Source organism: Aotus nancymaae, unplaced genomic scaffold (genome assembly GCF_030222135.1).
Source record: "Aotus nancymaae isolate 86718 unplaced genomic scaffold, 86718_ANA_hifiasm-v0.15.2.pri h1tg000002l, whole genome shotgun sequence".
Lineage (NCBI taxonomy): Eukaryota > Metazoa > Chordata > Mammalia > Primates > Aotidae > Aotus > Aotus nancymaae.
In genome coordinates this window covers 4,725,814-4,753,099 of record NW_026988413.1, presented here as the reverse complement: position 1 = coordinate 4,753,099, position 27,286 = coordinate 4,725,814, and the positions used below count along the sequence as shown (strand labels likewise).

Below are 27,286 nucleotides of genomic sequence, written 5' to 3'. Positions count from 1 at the left end.
GTTAATCTGAAGGATTAGGGGGGCGTCTGAAAGCAGATGAGGAGACAAAATGAAAAAGATAGCCCTGATCTCAGAACCATCTTCCTGAATCTCTTCAGGTTAGTCCTTACTCTTTGTTAACTTGATCCATTGACAGATTCTCAAAGCCAGGTCAATATAGAGATATGGCACTCTTACGTCTTGTGTCAGCTGCGTCTGTTATCAATAGTTTTATGAATGGCACCACCGACAAAGGATAAAAACCTAATTGCGATTTTGAAGTCTAGACGAGGAAAATAGATCAGAATTGGAGCTCTTCTGGTCCCCACAAGTTTTACCCTAGCGACCGTTCTCTGTTATCCCACGCAGGGTGGGCTCTGACAACTCATCAGTCCTCTCGTGGGTTTCAGTCTTGCATCTTTTCTGGGGTCTGGCACACGCAAGGCTAATTTCCCAGCGTACTATGTTCGGTTCAAGGGCAGTCTGTCAACATTTGTCTGAGCCTGTTTGTAAAGTCACATTATTCACTATGAAACCAATTCATTTCAGATGTGCTTTTTCCCATTGCACAAAAGCCCGGGGGTTGATTTGGCAATTTGGCATATTTTACAAATAAATATGTTGAAAATGGCAAGTTAACAAGTGTTGGAACCTGAGGTTGCTGAAGGAGCTGGCTGTGGTGTCGACTTCAGAAAGTCATCCGGAGAAGCCGAAGGATCTGAACGTCCTTAAAAGGGGAGAGAAATACTTTAGATTCAAAGGAATCATGGATTCACGGGCAGGCAGAATCCCTTTTGATTTCCTATAGAACTTAGCACAGTGACATCCTGTTTCACAAAAGGCTCACAAAACAATTCCTTTCTTTAGAGCATCATCCACTAATTTTTTATTGTATTCTACTTTCTCTCTTTTAACACTGGTTTACACAATAAGGGACTGATTAAAGTAATTTCAGAATAGAAACCTCGGGCTTTAAAAATGATCTTAGAGAGGTAGCTGTCTTCATTTGGTGTTTTTATATTTCTTGTGGGGATTGGTGGCAATTCTGACTTCCCATTCTATATCTCATTTATTATGTCATTTAGGAAATATTCTCTTTTTTTTTAATTTGATAGGTTGGGCTCTATTTCCTAATGACTTTCACCTAGTTTTAATTTTCAGCAAAAGAAACACTTAAGACAGAAGTCACAGGTAACGCTTACGCCTGTCTGATGAATGGTGGAATCTGGCTTCCGCCGGTCTTTCATCTTTGGCTTCTAACATGTAAGAAGTCTTCACTTCAGTGGTCATCTCTCCTCCTTTTCATCCTTTCTCCTTTCAGAAGTGCTCATCTGTCGCGTAGGATTCAGTGATCCCCAAGCGTTTTAAGCCGCGGAGCTCTTTGTTCTGATGACTGTAGCTCACATGAAGGAGGTAAAAGTGGAGCTATGCGGGCTGAAGGTGAGAAAGGGAGAGGGTGGAAACGGAGCCCCAAATTCTAGGCAGTCTCCCCCCACCAACTCCTTCCTCCTGGCAGCCGAGGAAAGGTTTCCCTAGCACACTTTGGAAACATCTGGCTGAGTCATTTTGGCCCACATTTCCTTCTGCTGAATCGGTTTCCATTCTCCCACGGCGCCCTTCGTAAATATCGTCTAGTTCATGAAACATATCGTCGACATGTTTCAGGTATTCATGAACTGTGACCATACCCCGCTGCGAGGTTCTGTGAGAACCTCTGTGCGTTGCGTTTCTGTCTGCGTTGCTTTGCAGATGACGAGTTGCCTAAAATGAATGAACTGCTTCTGTCCTATCTAAGTGTGTCACATGGCGATACTCTTGTCTCCTGATTTCAGTCTAGGTGACACTCAGGTTTTCCGAAAGTTCTTTTCCTGATACACTCACTGTTTTGTTGCTTCCTGTGCGCTAAGTGCTGGGGATGCAAAGATGAATAAGACATTCCCTTAAGGAGACCTCAGCCTGGCCGTGAGGCAGCCAGTGATGGAGTCCCTACCGTGTGTCCATTGCTTTACATAGTTTTTATTTCATTAACTCTGGTGCACATAGCCAGCAGATGAAAGGACCTGAGATTTGCAAACAAGAAATTATTCTGACTTCAAAGCTCATTCCTTAACTGATGGCAACCCTTCATCTTACCTGGCCCCTGCCATGGAGAAACTCACAGGCGAGGCCAGGCAGAGAAGAGGTCAGCGAGGCTCTAAGGTAACAAGCACTTCACGCAAGCCTTGGGTAGGAGGTGACATTTGCACAGGGAACTAAAGAATGATTAGGAGCTCGTCAGATGGAAGGAGTTGGGAGTGGGGCTGGGGCTGGTGCCTTTGATCATGCCTTCTAGGAGAAGATGCAAGTGTTCTAGATTTCCATTGCTTATACGTATCACAAGTTTTTAGTGGCCTACCTTGACAGCATTTATATTTTCATTTACACTACTCCCCAGGGCCAAATCGTGTATGTGTTGCAAAGTTGGCCAATAGGGATTGTATAAACTGATCCTTCTCTGGGAATTTTCTGCATGGGTGTGTTTACTCATGTATTTCATGTTGAGAATGAAGTATGAGCACGTAAAGGCTGGGGGCAGGTAGTTTACATAAGACAATCTCCTATGTGGGCGTGAAAACCTTTCCTGACACCAATCCTGTTGCTAAGCAGCGAGGTCTAGCCCAGAAGGCACAGAGGGGAGCAGAGTTTCTGGGAAAAAAGAAGAGGACATGGAACCCCAGCCGGGGGCCGGCTCCAGGGGGCTTCTTTGGAATACCCTTCCCTAAAGGCCATTGAAGACAGCATGGAAGAAGAAACATCGGCATCACCCGCCCTGGCACGTGTTCCCCAAACCATGTGTGGGCTAGTTCCACAGTTGATACCAAGTTCCATCTGAGCAGACAGCCCCAGAAATGTCACCTGGAGCCATTAAAAAACATAAGACATCTGTCACACTGCCATCACCAAGGTATCTGGTGGTAGGAGGTGCCCGAGGAGGAGCATGGCAGTGCCATGCCATTGAGGGTCAGCCTGTGGGCAGACCTGCCTGTGCCAGTGCGCCCATGCTCTGCAGATGCAAAGGTGTGAAACTGTGCCTGGCTAGACACGAGAAGCAAAACAACTTGAATGAAATCAAGCCACTTTGCAGTGAAACATGAGAATTTTAAAATGAGATTTTCAAACTGTCGCACTGTTACTATTGCATTTGGTCTCTTCTCATGATTGCCCAGAGGCCACCGGCCCAAAGCTGGGACAAAGACATGAGCTGGAGGGCCACTTAGGGAACACCTCATTTAGGGAGTGTGGTGTTAGTGCAAATTGTGCAGACTGAGAGTTAGATATGGGATTTACACCCGAGCTATCAGTCAGACAACTATCTGTGTGACCTTGGACGAATTATCCATTTCCTCTAAGCCCCCATTTTCATATCTATAAATTCCTTCCTAGGATTGTTGTGAAGGTTAGATAAGACGGCATGAGTGATAACGCAGGGCTGCAGAGGGCCCTCGGTACCGTGTATTTTGGTTTTCTCTACCTTCATTTACAGGGAGGGAACAGATTAAGAGAGGGGAGTTCATAGCACATCAGCATCAATGGTCGTAGCAAGAACCACCATCCTCTCTTCCTCCTTCCCCTACTTCCTTTTTCCTTATTTCCGTCATAATCCCCTCTGCTTCCCCTCCCCACCGTCAGCACACATGATATTATGTTTGATGGGTAGCTTTTGGTTTGTATGTATTTTTGCAAAGCACAGTTTCGTATAAATGTGTTTTTTTGTTAGATGGTTTGAGTTTATACATGGACGCCTTATGTGTTTTGTGCATCTTTACATTTATATTTATATCCCTCTTCTCTCTTAAGTACTGTGTTTATGGTCCCTCCATGTTCCTCTGTGTACACATAATCCATTGCTTACTGCTTTGTGTATACCTAAGCTGCTGCTTCGAATTGCTGCTTAGCATTGCATGGTGTGCATCCAATCTGTTCCACGAGGATGGACACCCAGGTCCCCTCCACACTATCCCCATAGTCTATCTTCTTGTAATTCTTAAGATAGGACCAAGAGACATTTATTTACAAGTTTCCTTCTTCTATTACATGGTGAGACAGTGAGAGAAGATTTCCTGACTTTATATACAAAGCAGCTGGCACATAGCAGTTTCTCAGTAAACACAAAGCCATTGGCCTCCCAGGCAGCTGGACAGGAGGTCTCAGGCCCAGCCTCCTGTGTCCGTGGTTTCCAGGAAAAGCAACAGCCTTAGGGGCAGCCCTGTGATTACCATTATCTTGTCAAGAAGGTTTATGATGATTAGTGGAAGTGCCTTTTAGGAAGAGAAAAGATGCAAAGCCTCCCCATGTGACGTATACTAGAATTCCTTGAAACCCGAGGACTGCACAACATGCATTCGTTATTCAAACACATACATTTGAACCCTTATTCTAAGTGAGAGTGGGTGTGGATTTGGTGAACTCTTTGAATGCTTTCAGTATTTCCCCAATCTGTAGGACATTCTAGTTCCTTAGAACTGGGCACTGAACCCTGTTGGATGAAACTTGCTGTGTTATTTGGAGAGGATGCAGCTAGGATCCACACATTTAACCATGGATGGATCCATCAGTCAGTCTCAGTTCACTGTAGACAAGAAAGGAGATACATGCTGATAAGCCATGTGGGAGGTGTACTGCCTTAAGCAGTGTAAACATCTTCATTCCTGAAAGCCATGACTGCTAGGTTGATTGTGAAATGTATTAGGTTTCATTTTTTTCTCTTGTTTTTCCTTTTGGAGGGTGAGGGATAGCCTACTTTAATATTGGAAGATTTTTTTTAGCTGAATTGTGATACTGAGTAAAGTGACCTACCTTTACTTGACATGTAACAGAGTTGCCGTAGACCAGGGGTAGGCAAACTCTTTCTGCAAAGAGCCAGGTAGTAAATATTTTATACTTTACAGGCCACATGACATGTCACCTCTGCTGTTGTAATACAAAGGCAGCCATTAGACAGTATATAAGTGGATGAGCATAGCTGTGTTCCAATAAAACTTTATTTACAAAATAAGAAGGGGGCCAGGTTTGGCCCACGGGCTCTGGTTTGCCTACCCTTGTTTAGATGCTCACGCACTTGCTACATCTGGAAATCAACATAAATATAGTAGGTCCAGTAAGGCAAACCAGCTACTGTTTCTTCCCAGTGTTCTCTGCTGTCTCTTCAGGAGGACACTCTGAACACAATGGATGAGGGTAATATGAACAGAAAACAGAAGAAGGACTTGTACTGCATCAACTTTGGCTCGGTTGTGCATGCCAGAAAACCTAAAAGAACAGTGCCTTGCACATGGTACCCAGCTTTTTCTCAAACACCAGTCGACATATTGCTGTGGAGTTTTGTTTTGAAGATGTGATTAATGATTCAGTTAGCAGAGATGGAGTAGGGCAGGTTCCCGTCTACCACAGGGGCGGGGCTGCCTCAGTTCATTAGTTGAAGGTTTTAGGAGAAAATAATGAGGTCTTTCAGGGAGGAAGGGATTCTGCCTCCAGACAGCCTTCATCCCACCATCCCAGCTCTTCTGCGGGTCTCCAGCCAGCTGCCCTGCCCTGCGGACTTCACATCTGCCGGCCCCAACAATCCACAGTTCTGGGTTCCTGAGAGGCCGGCACGTCTGCCGGGGACTCTTGGCCAGCAAGAAGGTTCCAGCCTGAATAGGGGAGTGTGCAGAAGAAAAGAGAGACAGAAAGCGGGGTCTGGAGGACTGAGTAAGCAATTGCTTAAACAGCAACTTTATTTTGCACATAGTTAGTGTATATATCTTTGTCCTACTTCATTTACAGGAACATTCTTTGTCCCACCTCATTTACAGGAACAGATACCATTATCTTATACATGAAAGGGAAGAGAAAGTCCTCAGGGTACAAGCTCAGGCAGCAGATAACACAATAGTAAAATCAGATACATAATCAGGTACAATCAAGTCACGCAGGTGGGTCTCATTATCAGGGTGGGGAAACCTATAGTTAAGAAGTTAACAATCTATACAAGGCACAGAGAGGCAGGAAACCTATTATCTTTGCAAATAGCAGTCACAAGAACAAGCACAGAACCCAACAATTGCGGGTAAACAAAGTCATAAATGCAGGGACAGAAAATAGACACAATGTCTTCTCAGACCACATAGGCATCACATCAATGTCTAGTAAAGTTATTTTCATATATCCTTTGATTTCAGTTCAGGCTTTCCCATAGCTCGACTGCCTCCAACAGGAAACTGTGTCCAGGCTCAAGCTCACCATATGGCAAGGCCCAATTCCGAGGGGCCTTACATGGGAACGTTCCCCACACACAGTCCTGAAGCCCATTCTTTAAAAATATGTCATCTGTCTCTCTCTCCACACACACATGCACGCACACACATGCATGCACACACATGCACACACACGCACACACATGCACGCACATACATGCATGCACACACATGCATGCACACACATGCATGCACACACATACTATTGGTTCTGTATCTCTCAAGACCCCTGCTGCATGTGCAACCCATTCATTGAGAGGGCTCTGGGCAGTGGGGATGTACTCCTTATCCGCAGCATTGTAATGTTACGGAGACACCAGAGAAGGGACGTGGAAGGGCTGGCAGACATCAGACTACCCAGAAGTGATATGCCTGTGGTCTTGTTGCATCTCCAGATTCTTATTTTTCTTACAAATAAAGAAACAATTTAAAATGAAGGAAGCCCCAGATCACCCGAGTGTGACTCTCTAGCCTTCTCCCACTTCTAGTTCAAGAGATGTACCAGTGTTCTTGTAACCAAAGAAGAAACATTGCATCATTCCTCTAGCAATGGTGCCTGAAGCATGGGGGGAAGGCGATGAGTGGCTTAGGGCCTTTGGGAACTCTGTCCCAGGCATCCTTCGCTGTCCACGCCCTGCCGGGAGGCAAAGCTGTGGCCCCTGTGGCTCTCTTGGTTGATACTCCCAAGAGGAAGCTCTTCCTCTGGAAGCATGGGGGAGGGACAGCCTTTGAGCCAAGTTGACTCTCCCAGCTGGGGAGCTATAATTTAAAGTGTGGACAAAATGGGCCCAGACATTCAGCCTTGCTTGTTGGGCCTGGTTCTGGCCTATGTTCTCATCTGTGAGACCCTTGGCCTTCCTGCTCACACCAACTCGCCTTGGCTCTTCTTTGAGACATTCTTATTGAACGAGAAATAATTCCCTAGAGTTATATTAGTGGGCACAGGATAAACGTGTTCCACAAGCTGAGGAGAATTGAATCTGGCTTTGGAGACTTCTTCCTCCCCAGGTGAGGTTTACCAGGGGCTCACGGGAGATTTGGGTCCATTTTTGGTGCACTTTATGTCTCTTCCTCAACCCTTTCCTCTGTCCTCCCAAACCTTTCCCCTCAAAGGGCTGCTGGCATCTGGGCTGCCCATGGCTCCTTGCCCCGTGAGCACTGACCACACAGATCCGGCAGCTTCCAGGAACATCAGCATTTAAGTAATGGGCGTGCAAGAGAAAACCAAACCCAAACAAGCCTCCAAATGCAGAGAGAACCCCTCAATGGGAGATGGAGATTTCTAGTGGAATGTCAGAGGTGACAGTGCGCCTGTGGTGGCCGATGGTTGGAAAGCTGGCCCTCAGGCTAGAAAACTCACCCGCAGTCCCACCCCCTGCCTTGATCTTTTTCAGTGTTTGTTAGTATATGTTGAAAAAAAAAAGTTTGTTTTTTTTTTTTTTTCCAACTAGTTTCTTTGGATCCTGGCATGACTCCAGAAGAAGCGTACCCTGCTGCTCCACATTCATTTTTATTTTTAGGGAACTGTAAGTTACTCGCAGTTGGTAAAGACTTACAATCCAAAATCATCACAGCTCACCCTTTAAAGACATTTTGATCTCTACTTTCCTGCAGCCAATCAGCCGGCATGCCTGTTTCTTATAGGGGGTTTTGACTGCACATAGTAGGTCCTGGATAAACACTTGCTGATGAAACGATACTTAAAACAAAGCCACTGCAGCTGATTGGCTACTTGGGGCAAGGTGAGTGTAAATCAGAAGAGTGAGACATGGCCTCAGGCTACAGGGGGATGCAGGCCTGCACGGCTACACACAAACCTAATTAGCTGTGCCTCTGCCAGCAGCCCCACTCAGACACATCTGGAGGGGATAGAGTGGCTAAGGCTGGATTGGCTTTCCCAAGTGAAAAAGCCTGTCTTCAGGTGCACCTGCATAGGACTGATTGCCCCTCAAATCCATCTGTGAGGCTGCTTGCAGGTATCTGAGAGTGCTGATAGCATTGGGCAAAAGTGCCCCTGGGAGTGGGAGGTAAATAGCATGGCAAGACAAGTGGCTGCCGGAGTTCCTGGTTGGCAGTTGGGCCTGCCACCATGCTCCGCCAGGCTCCGTGAGGTACCCATGCCCCGTGAGCACAGAGAAGAGCTGTCTTGACTGAACATCAAGCCCTGGTGCATTCTTTGCTACGTGTGTTTATTGGCTGCCATGAGAGTACTTAGGAAGTGCTTTTAGTCACAGACACGAGGAGCCTTCACTAGGGAGGCACAACAGCACTTTCTCCAAGTTGCTCCTTGCAAAGTACTTGTGCTCCATCAAATTGGACTCTTCCTAGACACAAAGGGAGGCACTGGCCCAGAGTTAAGGTCATAGCAAGACCCCCGTGAGCTGCCTGTTTCTTAGCAGAAGCTGGAGTAGACAGACATGACTTGAGACGTCTTAATCTTGTTTGGAGAATCTGGGGCTGGCTCTCCCACCCAAGCACTTTGGAAGGGTCTGAAGAGACACAGGATGTGTGTATGTGTGTGTGGGGTTGGGGCAAGGGTTTGGATCAAACATTTGGATATGGATGCCAACTCTGCCATTTTCTGCTGACTGTGAACTTGGAAGAGTTTCTTATCATTTCAAGCCTCGCTTCCCTCATAAGTGAAATGGGGATAGTAATCATTGTTATGGGCTGTTGTGTCCTCCAAAAATCCACTTGTTGAAGTCTTAACACCCAGTGCTTCAGAATGTGATTATACTTGGAGATATGGTCTTTAAAGGGGTAAATCAAGTTAAAATGAGGTCCTGTGGGGGGACCCTAATCTAATATGGCTGATGTCCTTATAAGAAGAGAGATTAGGACACAGACACACACAGGTAATGTTACATGGTGGTGACGGGTCTAGACTGGGGAAGTTCAAGCTCTGCTTTGGGTTACTGACTCTGAGTGACCTTGGGTTTCATAGTAAATTTTCTGAATATCAATTTCCTCACTTGTAAAATGAGGGAAATAACGGTCTGCCTCATAGAGTTGCTGGGGGTGTGAGGGCAGATATTAGCCATCCAGCACTTATACTGCTGCAGGTAGCTTGGCCATTGTCATTGTTACTTTTAAGGGCAGATGAGCATTTAGTGTCTTTCTTTGCTAAGTATGTCTGATGCCAAGTCAGGATTCACTGAGCACCTCTTCTGTGTCAGACACCAGGAAAGGAAGGCAGTGGTTCTTTTTCTGCACCCTTGGCCCTACTAGATTCATCCTAAACTCTTCTCCGAGTTGCTTTCCCTGCAGTCTGTCGTTACTGAAAACCGTATTTATAGATGCTGCTTTCTAGAAATGTATCTGTAAAGTCTTGTATTTTCTCTTGGTCTGTACAGCTTCAGGGGGTAACACGTCCTGTATCTGCCAGTTGTTAACCTTCTCTTTGACCAAGGAGCGCTAGATGATGGCACTGATGATGTCCAGGTGGATTTAGTTTTGATCTCCAATGAAAGACAGGCCTGTCTGTATTTGCGGTAATAAGCAATCACCTTTAGCTTGAGAGGATAAACTTAAGTACCGTGTTCTCTGGAGGGATACTGATTAATTTTAAAATATGAATAAAGGCAGTCCTATTTCATTGTAGTAAGAACAATTAATAGGAGATCGACCCTCTTAACAGATTTTTAGTGTGCAAGTTATCTGTAGGTACCAGGTTGTACAGAGCTGTCGAGCTTATTCGTCTCACCTAATTGAGACTTGATGCCTTTTAATTAGCAACTCCACACCTCCCCCTCCTACCAGTCCTAGGCAACCACTGCCCTGTTCCTTTTGCCTCCATGAATCCGGCTGCTTTAGATGCCTCATAGAAGTGGAACCATGCAGCATTTGTTCTTCTGTGCCTGGCTCGTTTCTCTTGGCACCTTTCCTCCAGGTTCATCCATGCTGTTGCAAATGGCAGGATATCCCGCTCTTTTGTTTTTAAAAACAGTCAAAGTCAAGTATGTAAAAAGGTGGGCAGCTGAGAAGCTAGTACCAGAAAGTTCCAAGAAAAGATACTGAGTGGCACAACCTGGCCTGGTTCTCCATCGGCAATTCCTGAACTTCCCCACCTGGAGGCTCCTGATGACAGATGAGTGAATGGCAGAGTAGATGAGTGAGGGAGGCGGGGAGCCCGTGGGGCCTGGCTGGTCAAAGTCCAAGCAATCTGACCCCAGCAGGACGTTCCTTTGAAGGATCATGTATCACCTTACAAATATCCACAAACTTTGCCCTCTATCCATATTGGTTTAGGTGTAAAAAATATTTTAAGCTCTTTACTGAGAGGTAAAATGGGACCCACCCACATGGATTCCCCACCACGCATGGCTGATCATCCCCGAGGTACCACTCCTCGGTTTAGGGTGTAGGTCAGGGGCCCTGGAATCAGTGAAGGAAACCTTCTCATCTGCTGTCTGCCTCCTGGTATCACTCCTGGGTTGAGCCCAAGGCCTCAGTGGGTGAGCAACTAGTCCTTCCAGAGATGTGAACAGATGCGGGCTCAACATTTGACCCACTCCTGGGGTTTTAGGTTTAAGAGGGGTATCGGGAGGACGGGGTAATCTGAGGTCCTGAGCAACTCTGAGGCTGAAACTGTAGAGATCTACTTTTTGCTTTTTTTGGAGACAGAGTTTCACTCTTGTTGCCCAGGCTGCAGTGCAATGGCACAATCTCAGCTTACCGCAACCTCCCAGTTCAAGGGATTCTCCTGCCTTAGCCTCCCGAGTAGCTGGGATTATAGGCATGTGCCATGTGCCACCACACCCAGCTAATTTTGTTTTTGTTTTTAGCAGAAATGGGTTTTCTCCATGTTAGCCAGACTGGTCTCGAACTCCCAACCTCAGGTGATGTGCCCGCCTCGGCCTCCCAAAGTGTTGGGATTACAGGCAGTTGCCACTGCACCCGGCCAGATCTACTTTAAGGCAGGTGCTGTGGTTTCCCCTATGACTGAGGTCCTCCAGGGGTCAACTGCATTTCAGGTGTGTGAGGGGAGAGTGCTCACCCGGCTACACAGCCCTTCCTTCTGAGCCCGTTTACTTGACTGCTGGGGCCTCCGTGACAAGTTTTCTTGGGGACCTCACACTGCAGTGGCTCCTGGGGCCAGAGGTGTAACCAGGAAGGGACCTTCCACTGAAGAACCTGTGACTGTAGGAAGACCCTCTGAGGGCCTGCCAACCTTGCTTGGCCTGGCCCAGTCCCTCCTGCCAACACTGATGAGAACTTAGGTTCCTAGCATCCCAGTAGGCAGGGTCATACAGACAAGCTGGAAATTGATACCACTGCTGTACCCACCCCTGGACCTCCCTGTCCCATGCAGGAGTCTAAACCCATGCAAACAAGGAAGAGCACACACCCATACCATGTGGCAAGCGTTTCACAGGGGTTGTCATTTCTTTACTCCCAGCTGAACCATGCAAGCTACCAGCCATCCACCCAGATGTCGTAGTCTGTGCCAAATAAGTACTCAGACCAGCATGAAGTTCAGGCCACAGTCGAGGCGACCAGCCACTCTGCCATGATTTGGATTCAGCCATCAATTCCAAAGAAGCACACAGTGCCTTGCGTTTTGCTGGTTGGTTTGTTTTTGTAAAATGATGGGGTGGGAAGCAGAGCTGGGCATTGGAAAGGGGCTGAACAAGGGGAAATCTTCAACCCCTTTTAAATGGAAACATGTCTAGTTGGCCTCTTTTCTGTAAGGAACTATATTGGGCGTCACAGAGGTGCAAACACTAGAGCAATCAATTCAGGCACTGGCCTGAAGGACTTTATTATTGAGAGTTCCTGGTATATACAAATGGCTAAACTCTTAGGCCAGTGAATGCCTGTGACCAAGAGCCAGTGGGTGAAAGTAGGGGTTCTAGACCAGGAGTGGGAAAAGCATCAACAGAGAGCTTGGCCACACGCTGGCTGGGACTTCAGAGGAGCAGTGCCAGGCTCTGGGCACTGAGTGCTGAGCTTCTGGAGGGCCGGGAGAAACTCCCACCTGCAAATGACTGGCTAATTGCACGCTCCTTAGAGTTGCCACCTGCATTTCCCCGCTACCCACTAACTGTCTGCTCAGGTGCAGGGAGCCTGGCAGGCGCCAGGGCACGTGGGTCAGGCAGGGAGGGCCAGACAGGCAACTCCTGCTTTGTCTCTTTCTCCTTGAGCTCAGGACACAGTGGGGAGCCCTCATGTTTCTGTAAGGTCATCAGACTGACTGGCTTGAGTTTTTTTTTTTTTTCTTCCTGTCTTTCTTTTAAAGGACAAACACCCTTGAGGTCCTGGTTGATTTTCTTAGAGAAATGTAGATTCTTTGACTCTAACGATGGAGCATTAAGTTTTCTGAATTTTAAGGAAAATAAAAGGCCAAGATTTCAACAACCAGTGTCCCTGCCAAACCCACTGGGCAAACAGAAACGCTGCCTGCCTCCCGTGCTCCCAGACCCCTTCCTTCTCAAACACCCATCAGACACTTTGCAGCAAGAAAAAACAAAGAGCATCCCTCCTGGGGCCACCCCTGCCCCCGGCCCCGGTAGGCGCGGGGTCGGATGCGCCCTGATGCGGGGGCCTCAGGCTCCGACACCCGGGCGCGGCGAGGGGCCCTGATGGATGCGGTGACCGAGGCTGCGGCTGCGGGCGCGGCGTGTCCTGGGCAGTGGCGGCCCCGGCCCCGGCCCCCTCCCCGGCCCCTCCCCCGGCCCCGGCCCCGGCCCCCTCCCCAGCCCCTCCCCCGGCACCGGCCCCAGCCCCGCCGAGCGGGCGGCCGGAGCATGCGCCGTGCGCGCCGGGCCGGGAGGCGGGCGGGGAGGCGGCGCGCATCGCTGGGTCCCCTTCCTGCACCCAGCCGCCACTTGCCGGTTGCTAAGCAGTTATCATTGTTTCTGTGGCGATTGCAGAGGCTGTTGCTAATTGGAGAAGCCCCGCTAAGCAGCGGCAGCTTCCTCCCTCGGATCCTCTCGCTGCTGTTCGCGTTTAAAGAGCAAACTCGGCTTGTCTGCCCACCCTCCCCCTCCACCCTCCCCAAAATAGCCTTGTGATTTTCGGAAGTATGGACTAAAACCACACTCCTCCTCACCTTACCGCTCGGACCCTGGTGGCTCCCAACTCGCCGTCAGACCCCACCTGCCCCGGTGCTGGGAAGCGCCCGGACGCACCATGACCACGGCCAAGGAGCCGAGCGCTTCGGGGAAATCCGTGCAGCAGCAGGAGCAGGTAATGCTGCTTTCGGGGGTCCGTGTGTGTGTGTGCGCGCGGGTGTCTGCATGCATGCATATGTGTGTGCGTGAGAGAGACAGAGAGAGAGGGAGGACATGCATTTCTTGAAGAATTTCGCATTTTGGACTGCTTATGACTGTGGCCCCCTGAGCCACCAAGCTGGGAGGAGACACAAAGTGCTGGGTGCTGCTGGAGTCTGCCGCTCTCCTCTCCCTGGCTTGATGATTCAGGTGCAGGCGCGGGGAGCCTCTGTCAAGGTAAACTTGATATGAAGCACCTCTGGACAAAGGCCTCCCTCTACAGAGCCGCCCATGTAACGTGTTCCCTGGGAAGGTTCCCAACTAGTACTTTGTAACTTGGAGGAAGAGCGGGGTAACCAAAAAAATCAGCGTATTCTGACCCTCCAACAGGACTCGGCTTTGGTTCTAAGACAAGTCAAAAGAAAATGAGCTATGTTGAAAGGACTTTTCTTTAGATACCTCGTGGCCCTTTCCTCCTCCTTCCCTCAAGAGCAAACTGTCCCTGCTAGAAAAGCCGAAGGGTGGATGGTGGGGGCACGAAGGTGGACTCACCTGAGAAGGAGGAGGGTTAAAGGGCTGGCTGTGGACTAGGAAGGCTGAATGGGTTCCACATGGCACAGGGCGGCCACTCGCCTTGTCTTGAGGAGGCCACGGTCTGCAGAGGCTCCAGGGGTGAGGGAGGAAAGGTGAATCAGCCAGCCGCTTCGCCACGCGTGTAGACATCATAATTCCCCTCTTAGAAGATCTTGAGGGTTCTTGTCTTTTAATCATTGCTCAGTTCACCTCAGGCAGATCGTTAAAATAGATCCTGGGAGACACCGATGGATTTGCAAAGCAGTTTGCTCAAGCGTGGTAACTCGACAGCATAAGCTGGTTTCTCCTATTTATTTTAGGGTTGCTGTTGGATCTCATTTGCTAGGACTGGGGCAAAGATAGGGGACCTCTCTAGAGTTCAGGAAGGTGAAGAGCCACCTCAGCACATTGTGCGACAGAATTCCACGCCAACGCTTCAGAGACATACATGCAGACGACTTTGGATCTGTATTTACTGGGGTCATTTCTCTTCTGGGGGTCATTTCCCAAAGCCCATTTATCGGTAAAAGGGGGGCCATTTTATTAGTATCATCATCTTCATTATCTAAAAAAGTTAAATGAAGTTTTATTTCATCTGGTTAGAAGATTCTGTAGATATGGACATCTAAAAATTCTTAGAGTCAGTGACAGTGCTCATATAGCTGGACAGGTTCAAAATAGACAAACCTCCCTCCTTTCAATAATTCTACAGAATATTTGCTCGATAAGGAACTATTTCCACACTAAATTAGCATTCTGTAATTAACTGGGTTTCTTTTTACTACAGCTCTCCCTCATTAGTTATGAAGGAAGGGTGTGCTGGGCATTCAGGCTTGCATGAGGACTCAGGGAGCGTCCCTGACCATGCCAGAGAAGTAACAATGATCAAAGAGTCCCTTGCTGTTCGTAGGTCGGCACCCAAGGATTGGGAGTCAGAAGCCCAATCTGCGTTATGTAAAAGAAATCCCTTGTTTCCGGTACGAATTTGCTCTTACTTTGCCTGATACCTTAGCATCCCAGGAGAGCGGGAGTAGTGAATTGCAGCTTGGGTTTTGGAGGACCTGTGAGCTCTCGGTTTGATTTTTTACCTTTTTATCACTGGAAATTTCATGTCCTTGAACCCGTTCGTTGGAGAAGGCTTAACTGGTATAAAACTGAAGACCAGAGGCAGCCATGGCCACAGCTGTCCTCATCCCATGCAGTTGGGAAGTTCCTTTTCCTCCCTACTCAGAGGGTTGTCACTTTGACCCTGAAAAATTAACAGACCCCACCCTGTGAAGTAAGATGAAGAGGGGAACAACACGGATAAGATAAGCCAGATGGGACGGAGGAAGACGACCCCACATTTAAAATACGTATACCTCGAGGATACCTTAGCTAGGGTCTTAACAAACTGCTTAGAACATAAAGAGGTAAATAACATACTAAAATAAAATCCCTAAAGACTGTCTCTTATCCCTGCACTGTATATAATTTTTCAAAGGCATTAAAACTGTTGTGTGAGCTTAGACTCCAGAACTCTTAATGAGTTCTCCATTCTTCTTTATTATTTTCTTACTGCTAATGAAACTTTTGGGATACCTGTATTCCCAGGCTGGAGGAATGTGTAGGGAGACCAGGAAAAAGGAAGATGTTCCTTTTTAATTTTTTTAAGTTCTCTGCGAGTGAGGAAGAGAGGATTGCTGCTTTGTGGTTTGGTTTTGAAGCAGGGGATCATTAAACTGTACTAACTCAATGACTGCCTCCAAATCGCCAAGTGTTGATTCTTAGGAGAAACTCAGTGCACCTCACATCCTCATCTTGTGAGGCATTAATCAGAGAACTGGGATTGAATGGAGCCTGATGCTGTCTCCAGCATCCTGTACAGCTGTTTGGCCACTGCGATAGACTACGCATTACTTCGTAGCAAGTGAACAGAGGAAAGTGAGTTTCTGTACCAGCCTTGGTAGTTGGAAGCCAGGCATATGGATAGTGGGTGGAATTGACTTTTGCGTGCCGAGAATGGCCACAAATTAAGGGGGAAGTTAGAAAAAAAAAATTAAACCAAATGATTTCACCTATTAGTTGCAGATTTTTTTCCCACTTTGCTAAGAAATGTGCTAAAAATAGATAAATATGTAAATAGCATTTTGGGATTTTTGGTTTGTTTTTTAAAGGATACTAAATAAACGAGCCAGAGTAACAAGGAGAATTGGCTTCTACGGGACCATTTCTCTTTCTCTTTGGAGATGCTAAAGTTTATTTTTAAATGAAGTATTGCGAACCCAGAGATATTTGGAAGCAACATATACATGAATCTGAATGAACTGAGTTAGTCCTTTGGCTCTGAAGCCAATCAGGTAATACTGAGACTCCTCGGTGAAAATGCCATTAGCACTGGCTGCACCTGATCTCCGCTCCTGCACAGAGTGAAGCCTGGGGAGGGACCCAGAAAAAACGCTGAGGCGGGGTTGGCTTCGATTTACTATACTCTCACAAGCAAACGAAACTCTTCCTTAGAAAACCAAATTACGGGGTTTTTCCCTTAACATAAATAAAAGTACAAATTTATTTTAGTACATACTATCTCCATTTCAAATGATTTAAAATGAAAAAGCAGTGATCAGTAATGCTATTAAGAGAAGACACAAAAATTAATTCCATCTGCTTGCAATGAGCCAGGACACATTTTTGCTCAAAGTTTTTATCTCTGCTTGATATTTGAGCAAAATGCATGTTCTGTGCATGAGCATGTATGTGTGTGGATGTGTATGCACACATTACATACATGCACAGCCACACATGCACACACATGAACAGCCACACACATACACACCTCACGTGTCACAAAATCAGAGTTGGAAATGTACGCCTGAGTCCTAGCTCATGCTCTTGTGCTCAGGAAGCTCACAGATGTGTGAGAATATGCCTTTCCTTAAAAAGTCTCCACAAAAGCCCCCTCACATGGAAATAGCTTTTAATTCCATTGGCTGACTTGGATCTTTGGTTATATGTTAAGTTCAGTCACATCTTTAACTTCCTTAGAGCTGAAAATCAGCAGTTCTCATCACACCTTCTAGACGTGACTGCTGATTTTGTTGCTTCTGTTTTCTGCAAGTTGCACAAATCCTAATAGATAACCCCCAATGTGTCTGCCCTTCTATTAAATGATGAGCCCCAGGACCTAGTATTAACTGATGGGTTAAATTATCTGTCTGAGCATATATAATAATACCATTACAGAATAACTTTTTTTGAAATGAGTAGAATTTTATAAACAACAGATTCCATAGAGTGGACATTAAAATGCAGGTGAATTTTGAGAGAGGTTAGGTGGCCCCCCAGAAGGGCACATAGGTAATGGCTCTGTGAGAGGATTTCCAATGTTCTTGTCCACTGCTGTTTGCTTCCTGCAGTAGATACTGAAAGGGATCTGGCTTTGACCATTATGAGAGTTAAATTTTTTATGTAACCACATTAAAAGGAAAAGGCAATGTGAGACATCCATATTTAAGATAAATGTGGTAACAGGAAAAAAAAGAAGTAACAGAAAAACAATCTTCGATATTAGGAAGTACACGTGACTATTGATAAGTCCCAATAGGGAAGGTGGTCCTTTCGCAGTTCAGAAAGGGCATCGGGTGGCATTGGTCGGACTTTCACAGTTCACCGGGACGTTGGATGCAGCAGCCGTACTCACGTAAATTCCGTCTGTGCATGGTCTACGTTATCTAAGACTCTCTGGATAAAAGAAAACTTGGAGGAAAACTTGCCAAAGAATACAAAGAATAGAAACACCAGGTTCTTAGGATTGTGTAGAAATACATCTAGGACTCACGAACTTCCAGAGCCAGGAGAAAGAAGGATGGAGTTGGGCTTCAAACTAGGCCGATGTGTGGAGGATTTGAGGGGAGAACTCAGAAGTCTTGGATATCCTAGAGAAAGCAGGTCCAGAACCAGAGCTCCCTGGTGGGAACACCAGAGTGGGTCCTTGAGCTGACAGGGAGCAGCATGGAGTCTTGGGGGAGGGGAAAGAGCTTAGCTGGTGCAGTGCCATCCTCAGAGGAGGGATGTCTCTTTTTATCACCTAAGATAATAACATGATGAGGCAGCAAGAAAGCAACTAGCTTGAAGCCAGCATAAGTTCTGCCCTGAGAAACGACAGGCTTTTCCCAATCTTTTAGGATTCATATCACCAACCTACTAAAAGCTGCGGTTCAGCAGGTGCCATTTCTTACACCAAATCAAAGTCCAGACAGTCGGGAGCAAAGGCAGTACTTGGAGGTGGGCAAGGACAAATGATACCCAGGTTGGCTTTTGGTGCAACCCAAATTCAAAACAATGGAAACAGTGTATTTTTTTTTTTAAATGCTCTCTCTGTGCATTAAATGCATTGTGTTATTTTATTCTGACATTCTGTTAAACCAAATCCTGCCCCTCATTCTCGATACTGAGGTTACCAGGGCAGGTGTAGTCATGACCATCAAATGCTGCATGGAGAACACCTGAGGGCCGGAGGGTGCATTAACCTTCACCAAAACATCTTGGCTCCAGTGTGCACGTGGAAAGTGTTAAGATGCTGATCGCTTATAGTAACCAACAGTCACCATCTCAGCCTCACTGGGAATTGTAGAGTTATGATCTTTGATGGAAACAAGCTGTGCCTGTGTTTGGCACTAACTAATCTGGTTTTGCAGTAGGCATTGTTCACCCTCTGTCATTGAGCAAGAGAGGCAGAGTGAGTCTGTGGATCTAGAGTTCTAAAAACTGAGGAAGAGAGTCTAATTTGGGGAGAAAGTGATTCTGTATAAGATTTGAGAGATCAGTGGTTGTTTGATGTCCTTGCTTATAAAAGATCGGACAGGTAGAGGATGTATCATCTTGTTTCAGACACTGTTTGGATAAACAAAATGAACTAAAATGGTGTTATTTGAAGATGTAGGTTTGGTTACCCCATAGCCTTAAATCATGGGACTAGGTAACCATGTCAGTTTGCACGGGGTGCCGGGTGTGGTGGCTCACGCCTGCAATCCCAGCACTTTGGGAGGCTGAGGAGGAAGGATGACTTGAGCTTAGGAGTTTGAGACCAGCCTGGGCAACATGGTGAAGCTTCGTGTCTACAAAAAATAGAAAAATTAGCCAGACATGGTGGTGGTACACGTCCGTTGTCCCAGCTACTCGGGAGGCTGAGGTAGGAGAATCACCTGAGCCCAGGGAGGTCGAGGTTGCAGTGAGCTGTGATCATACCACTGAACTCCAGCCTGGACGATGGAGTGAAACCACGTCTCCAAAAAAGAGAAAATCTGGGTGGGACGTAAATCACGATCCTGTTCTGCATGTGGTTGATGTCCTAAAGTCTTTCCTAACTTTGATAGAGTATGTTTCTTGAAGTGGGGAGTGGAGAGTATCAACATACACAGCCCAGGCAGAGTGATCAAATCCAGAAAGTTTATTCTCCATCCTGTTCCCATCCCTATTGGTTGTTGGCCTTTCAGGACCCTTTTATTATTGATTGATTGATCGATCGAGTGATTGAATAGAGTCTCACTCTGTCACTCAGGCTGGAGTGCAGTGGTGCAATCTTGGCTCACCGCAGCCTCCACCTCCCGGGTTCAAGCGATTCTCCTGCCTCAGACTACTGAGTAGCTGGGATTACAGCACCATGTAATCTGGCCACCATGCCTGGCTAATTTTTGTATTTTTAGTATAGTTGGGGTTTCACCATATTGGCCAGGATGGTCTCAATCTCTTGACCTCATGATCCGCCTGCCTCAGCCTCCCAAAGTGCTGGGATTACAGGCATAAGCCACCGAGCCTAGCCCCTTTCAAGACTCTTTACTGCCACGTCCCAGGTAGGCCTTTAATCTCTGCATGGTTTAGCACTGTTTGCTCATACTTGACTCTTTCTGTCAAAACTGCCCCACGTGCTGCTCCACCTGGGCCTTGCTCAATGACTGAGACAAGTCCAATCATTAAAAGCCAAAAAGTGTAAGGCGGGTGTCATGCATTACCTTCCTGAGAGCATTTGTAATTTCAACAGCAGCTATTGGTGATAAAAACCCAATGGAATTATTAATGGTGGAAATTTTAGGTATAACGTTGTGGCGAGACCAAATGGAAGAAAAAATATTTAGTCACATCGTTAAGGAAAAATTAAGGTGAGGTCACAGTGGGGACAGTCTTGGCACCCCTTAAATACCGATAGGCTGTGCGCATCCTGGAGGTACCTGTTCATTTTGTGTTCATATCAGAGCTGGTCTCATATCAGGCAAATACCAGATTACAGATCCCATTGCTGCTTTCAAATCCTGGAGGATTTTATGGTAATAGTGTTGAAATATGCAGCTCTTCCTTCTTAGGAAAAATTGCCATGATACACACGTGTGTGGAGTCAGCGTTGTGGGTCCCTTTGATCCTGGTGGCTGGGGTCCTGCATGCAGCCCTCCACCGATGGCTGCACGTTGCTGATGTAATAAAGTCTTACTCCTCAAATTTTTAGTGACAATTTATATATTATTCCTTTATTAGTATCTGATCAATTTTTTAAGATATTTAACTTGCCCTGCCAGAATTCAAGAAAAACTGCTTTTCCCAGTGTGAAACTGCATGAGACTCGAGCATCATCTCAAGCTGCCAAGTTATTAATTTGGAACACAGGCTTCTAAAAAGTATCTGTATGTGTGCCTGTGTGTGGGGGGTGCAGGGATGGGAGAGAGGCCAGATGTGCTGATTAAAACAGGAACACCGGCCGGGCGCGGTGGCTCAAGCCTGTAATCCCAGCACTTTGGGAGGCCGAGGCGGGTGGATCACGAGGTCAAGAGATCGAGACCATCCTGGTCAACATGGTGAAACCCCGTCTCTACTAATACAAAAAATTAGCTGGGCACGGTGGCGCGTGCCTGTAATCCCAGCTACTCAGGAGGCTGAGGCAGGAGAATTGCCTGAACCCAGGAGGCGGAGGTTGCGGTGAGCCGAGATCGCGCCATTGCACTCCAGCCTGGGTATCAAGAGCGAAACTCCGTCTCAAAAAAAAAAAAAAAAAACAGGAACACCGTGATGATGGTAGGACTCTCTCAAAACACTGTAAAAGGTCAAAGTCAGTCTTCCGGATGTGCTCATATGATTTCTCTTGGACATAATGGGAATTCATCCTCTTAAAAGGATTGGTTCAACCCTTTGAAGATGCTACCCACAAACAAGATGTAACATCACAACTGAAAAATATTCAAAATATATTCCATGTTTTGTCTTTTGGAAATAATATGCAACAGAGATGGTCTTGAATAGTAGTGATGTGTGTTTTCAAATTAATGAAAAAATTATTTTCAAGCAGTGATTCTTGAAATTCTTCATTCTTCTTAGAATATTTGAAGTTGTTATAGCATTCACTGTGGGAATTCCAAGATGATGACACTAAGTATGTGTATCACATCAGGCCTCTGCATGGGAGAGGGAAGGAAACCTATTTTTAATTTTAATAGTTTGCCTAATACCCCATCCACTTATTAGACAGATGTTGCATCCAAGGAAGATCTTTTATTTTGATAAATAGTAATGGGAGACATAAGGTAGAGGGAAAGGAGAGCTGGATGGGAATAGCTTAAGGTCAGGAGAGAGCAGAAGAGTCCCCAGCCAGGGTGCCTGGACCCAAAGGGCAGCCAGCGGTCTGCTGGAGGAAGGCAGGACGTGTCTGCAAGGGCACACGGAGATGGTTTGGGGAAACAGAAACAGGAGCTATATATGAAAGTGTTTTGAAAGCATGCAATGGAAGAGAGCAAAGGGCTCGTAAATTTCTAGAAGGGAGGTACGAAGTCTGAGCTTGGCACAAGGGGCTACTGCTTAAGGGAACTGGTGTTTGTGAAATAGGTAAAGCCAGAGGAGTGACTTGGACATCAGGATTTTATTTTGTGAATGTGATTATTTAAGCTAGGCATGTTTTGATAGGTGAAAAAAGGGACTAGAGACTTCTGGTTTTCAAAGAGCAAAAAGAGTTTGTTATTTCACAAGTAAATTCTAGTCTACCTAGAAGCAACAAGATATTTTAAGACATGGCACATATATATATATATACATATAAATATGCACACACACACTCACACATATATATGTAGTACTTCTTGGAATAGCCTGAGAAAGAAATATTAGGAAGACTCAAGATAATTATTAATACAATTTCTGGCTCTGATTTTGATGAGCCAGATAAATGAACAGTCCGTCATGCCTCTAACACAAGGTCATATGGTACATATGACTTGGTTAAAGAAGAGATTAACCAATAAGAAGACGTTGCTAGGTAAGAACTGTTTTATCATTAAAAATCATGAAATTGTAGTGTCTCAAAAGCCCCCTTAATGCATTTTGTTAATTCTGTCTGCTCATTACTAGGGTTGGGGTGAGGAAGATTGACCCTTGCTTTGTCAATAGCCAACTTACAGGGGAGTTGGGAGAATTGCTTTGCTTTGGCATGGATGCCCCTGACTTCTGATCCAAGTCTTCCACCTGCTAGCTGAGGGACATTGGACAATTCTGGACCGATTCTCTATCTGTGAAATGAGGATAATTCCTGTCACACTGTTGCTGTGAAAAACAAAACATAGAAACACAAAATACCATTCTTATCATGGATATTTCAAACTGTTGTTCAGTTATGCTGACTTATCAATGCTACTTGAATCTTCTTGTTTTCAACATTTGGTCAGAGCTTGTGTGTTCAGTTTTAAAATGGGTTTTTCTACAAAATCATAGAATGTTTGACTTTTAAGGCATCTTATAGACCCTCTTGATTTTCGGACTTTTGTTTTAGTAATGTAAGCCCCTTTTCCAAAGGAAGCAAGCCAAGAATGGCATGTGAAGGAGGTGAATGCGCCAGCTCAGTGTCCCTGAGACATGTCAGCAGAGCCCCAGAGCATGTGGGAGCCCAGCTCACAAACCACGCATCTAATTCAACAGTCTAATTTTACACAGGAGAAAAATCAAGCTCAGAGAGGTTGAGTAAATTACCAAAATCATACAGCTGGCAAGTTGCAAATTCAGAACACAACCCCCTCCTTTTTTTTCTTCAAATCAATCCTGAGTGAAACATGGGAATATAATATGCCAAGAAGATTAACACAAAAACTGTTAACTGGAAACTGCAAAGGAAATAAAGGAATTAGGTAATACGAATGGTTTAAAAAATCCCCACCTAGAGGTCAGTTAAGAAAAGGTTTGTGTACTCCAGGTAAATCAAACCTACTGCAGTTTTTCGTCTTCACATCTCATGGATGAACACAGCCATTTGTTCTTTTCATGGCGCCAGTGCTGGGTGCATGAGGTTGTTCGTAGCAATCTGTCACATTTGAGTAATTCGTTATTTAATGAGTTGTTTTGTGAAACAAGGAAAATAATGAGAATGTTGCCATTGTTTACCAATTTTTAAAAGTAAAGCAACAATTAATAAATTATTCATGCTTTGGAAGTATGCGGTAGTTAATTTTCAATCTCATCTTACAGCTGAATAACCTCAAAGGTAGTAGTTATACAACAGGTGTGGGAAGATGCGAGAGGAATCCCAGGGCATCAGCTGCTCACGTTGGGGGTTTGGCCCAGCAGGGCTTCAGATGTTGAAACATCTGGAAATTTTATTTGCTCACAAGCTTAAAATGAACCAAAACTCTCCTGCTTATTAACACTTCTGAGGATCTGATGAAAGCTATAGGCCTGCTCACCAGAAAAACCCCATAATTTTTTGAGTTCCTAAGGTTCACATCCCCTTCATTTCTGGCTTGGACTCCAGATGGAGTGTCTCTGTTGTCACTGTGGTCTCCAGCAAGCTAGCACCGTCTTAAGACACATCAGTAGGAATGTCCTCAGTGCCCAAAGCTTACATAGATATTGACCAGCAGCTATCAGCTCTGGGGGCTGTGCTAGGGAGACACAGTGCATACAAGAGGCTGGAGCGTGGCCGGGGGAGAGTGGTCAGGGAGCAATGAGCAGGAGATCCCAGAAGTGGTAGATGATGGACCTGTGATTGACGTCGGGTGATAAAAGGCTAAGGAATATGGTTCTATCCTCAACCACATGGTGGCCTCAGCCTGGGATGCATGACTGTGTTCTTCCTCCATTGGGGGCAGTTTGACTAAGACCCCCAAGTATTGAAGACTTCAAGACTTTACTGTGGTACCTCCTGTTTCTTCCCTTGACACACGCATATAAACTTCTGAAGGACACAACACGTGCCATGTTACTTGTAGTATCTCTGGCACCAAGCACAGTGATGACCCACTTATTTGTGTACTAAATGAATCAGTGAGTGAATGAATTGCATCCTCTTCTCTAAACCTCCTCTATTGACTTGAGGGTCTGTGGTTTTACTATTTATTCATCAAATGAACTATTGAACAAATGAATCAAATTTTCAGAGCCCTAGAGAGACATCAAATCTCCCTCTGAATTGCTAACTCACCCTGCTTTCCCTGTCATTCAAAGTGTCACTGCCACTCTTCCTTCCCCGACACTCCACCGTCACCTGTCCTACTCAAAAACATTTCTCCACCACAGAAGCATCAGCTATTCACCGCAGCCACCAGCCATGCATCAACATTCAGGCTTGCTGTGCTTCATCTCCATAGATGAGTGAATATTCTCTCATAGATAAACAAGACAACCATCAGAAATCAAAGAACTGTTGAAAAATGGGCATTTTACATCACCAAAGTCCTTTTTTATTGTTGAAACAGAGCTCACTGAAATGAATTGTTGAAGTGGAAAAATAAGTTCTAATTGAACCACCTTCTCTGATGCAGAGAAAAAGCAGACTTGAACATTTGGGTTGATCTTCTAATTCTCAGGTTGGAGACATGCTTTGAGGAAAGGAAGATGGCAGATCAAGATCAGAGGAATGCAAAGTTCTATTGCCTCAGTTGCCCTCTAGTGGGCCTGGCTTGGGGAAGTTTGTAGAACATTTTAAGGAGTCAAAGCAGAATCAGGAGAGATTTCAGATGCGGGTGACAGGGTGAAATGCTTTCTTACAAAGAAATGAATCAGTTCAGAAAGTGTAGCTTGTACAGTTTGGGGAATGAGGGCAATGGGGGATTGTGGTACAGGAGAAGGAATACCAGCCTAGCCTGGGTTTCAGACAGGTCTGAGTTTGAATTCGCACTTACTGGATCAACAGCGTTGGACAAGTTGGGTAACCACAGTTTCCACACTGAGCAAATGCTTGACTAGTAATAGCTGCGAATGTTACCAGTATGGTAATTACAGTATCCCAGGGCGTAAAGAAGCAGAAGCGTGGTGATACGAGTTGGGTGAAAGTTTTTGCTGTCTCCCTGGCCCCCGCCAATCTGGCTACAGGAGAGACTTTGCTGAATGGACACAGATTTACTTCCTACGAAGTGTGTTTGCTGCACTGAATAACTTTTCCTTCACTGCTGCTGTGCTTGAAATTGGACAGATAATAAGATACAGTTGTAGCGATTAGTTTGCAGTTGTTGACTTTATTAAACTCACTTAGGCATGTGGCTTAGAATCATTATGCTAAGGTACCTGAATCTCTGCTATGGTGTAGTCCTTGTCAAAAATGTATTTGCGACTTAGATGCTTCTTTAACTTAGCTCTATAGCGATGCTGTTGTGAACCTGAAGCTGTCAAGCAGCCAATTTACATAATTGCATGTAAAACAGACTGTATTTTATACTTATTGAAATCTAATAGTGATACTCAATTTTAGATTACTAAGTGTAGATTCTGAAGAATTATGGCCCCAATAATGAATGGATGTGTAGTTACAATTTTTACTTTTTATTTTGTAGTATCACTGTTGAAAATTTCAGATTTATATAATTGTGTTGGCTTTGCTTGAAACACAAATTATACTTGAAGTAACAGACAGTAATTGAGAAAATTATACTTAAAGTAACAGACAGTAATTGAATCCAATAAAAACACCAAGGAAGGTCAAGATTGCTGTGAGTGGAGAACCGTGTGTGTGTTTTGTGAACCTCATGGCTTGCAAGATGTATTCTCAACAAATGCATGCCAAGTAAAGGAAATACTAACTTTATATACATTTTGGATTCAAATCTTTGTTTCATAAAAGTCCAAATAACTTTTAATAATACGATAGTTTATGTGTTGATCCAGTGTTTTAAATTTTAACAATATACAGAGAATTCCTAATAACACTGGAAAGTTTGAAATTTTCAAGAAATAAAATTTTGTATAAGCTTTACCCTGTGTGGGAATCCTAATTTCTGGTCTCAAATCACCTGGCATTGGGCATTGAAAATATTCAGAGATTTTGTATCAGTTATATAGTTGTGCTTAGAAATGTATGTGGAAGATTTTAATGGCATAGGACTCACTATTTGTGTACAATGCAGTTATTTTCTCACGTTATCCTGGTTATCCTGTAAAGAGGCATCATTGATTTAAAGACAATGAGAGTGACCTGGGGAAAAATTATTAAGCCACAAAACAATTACACCCCATCAATCAGACCCTCACTTGCACTCCCCACCTCTCTTCCAGCCCCCAAATACCAAGACCAAAAGCTTGGAATCACTTCTTGGAAAGTCCTTTGAAAACAGCTTGTACACTGATAAAACTTCTTGGAAACATAAATCCCTTGACTGATACTTGCTGAGCAAGTTAAAGATTCCCCAGTTCACATCTATTGCAACAGAACCAGAAATCACTGAAAGAGGATAAGTTGTACCTGTAAGTCTGAAATGGAGGGTTTCGTTTCTGTCCCTTGTTATTCAGGATGTATTTCTTTCTTGGGTTCAGTAAGTAGAGTGTAGTAACAGGGTAATAGTAATAATAGTAACAGTGTAACAGCATTTGTGTCCCGCCCCTCCCTTACCCCCAGCCATGGCATGAGTATATACGTTAGAGAAAAAAACAGCTTTGGTGAGCCTGATCATTGGGAGGCTATGCTGTCAGGTAGCTTCCGTGTCGGCAGTGAGGATCGTTGATGTGGGTGCTGGGCTCGTGCACAGGCGTGTGTGTTCTTCATCTAGCCTACCCTCCTCTGCGGCTCTGGTTTTGAGGATGCTGGTTTGGGGCTGTGGGATGATCTTGATGTGGTCCCCAGGGCCAGCGGCGGGAGGTGTCTGCCAGGTCAGGGGAGCGTAACGGAGTCTGAGTGCCACGGGATACCTGAGCGCAGTCTCTCTGCGCTTGTCCTCATGAGCTTCTCTGACAGTCTTACTGATTTTTTTTACAACAAAAATTACACCTAATGATTACCTATTTCATGTAAAAACACAAAGACCACTTTATTGTTAG

At 45.4% G+C, this 27,286-nt stretch overlaps 1 protein-coding gene across 4 annotated transcripts in view; it reads left to right on the top strand.

The window, feature by feature from the left end:
• DPP6 (dipeptidyl peptidase like 6) overlaps positions 1-27,286 on the top strand; it is a 1,138,230-nt gene that overhangs the window by 540,000 nt on the left and 570,944 nt on the right. The window contains exon 1 of one of the 4 annotated variants that reach the window (XM_064368731.1): positions 13,054-13,442. The exons of the other annotated variants lie outside the window; for them this stretch is intronic. Within the exon in view, the coding sequence (XP_064224801.1) occupies positions 13,386-13,442 (57 nt within the window). The 5' untranslated portion in view covers positions 13,054-13,385. Of the gene's footprint in view, positions 1-13,053; positions 13,443-27,286 lie in introns of those variants that run through there. 4 annotated transcript variants of the gene reach the window in all.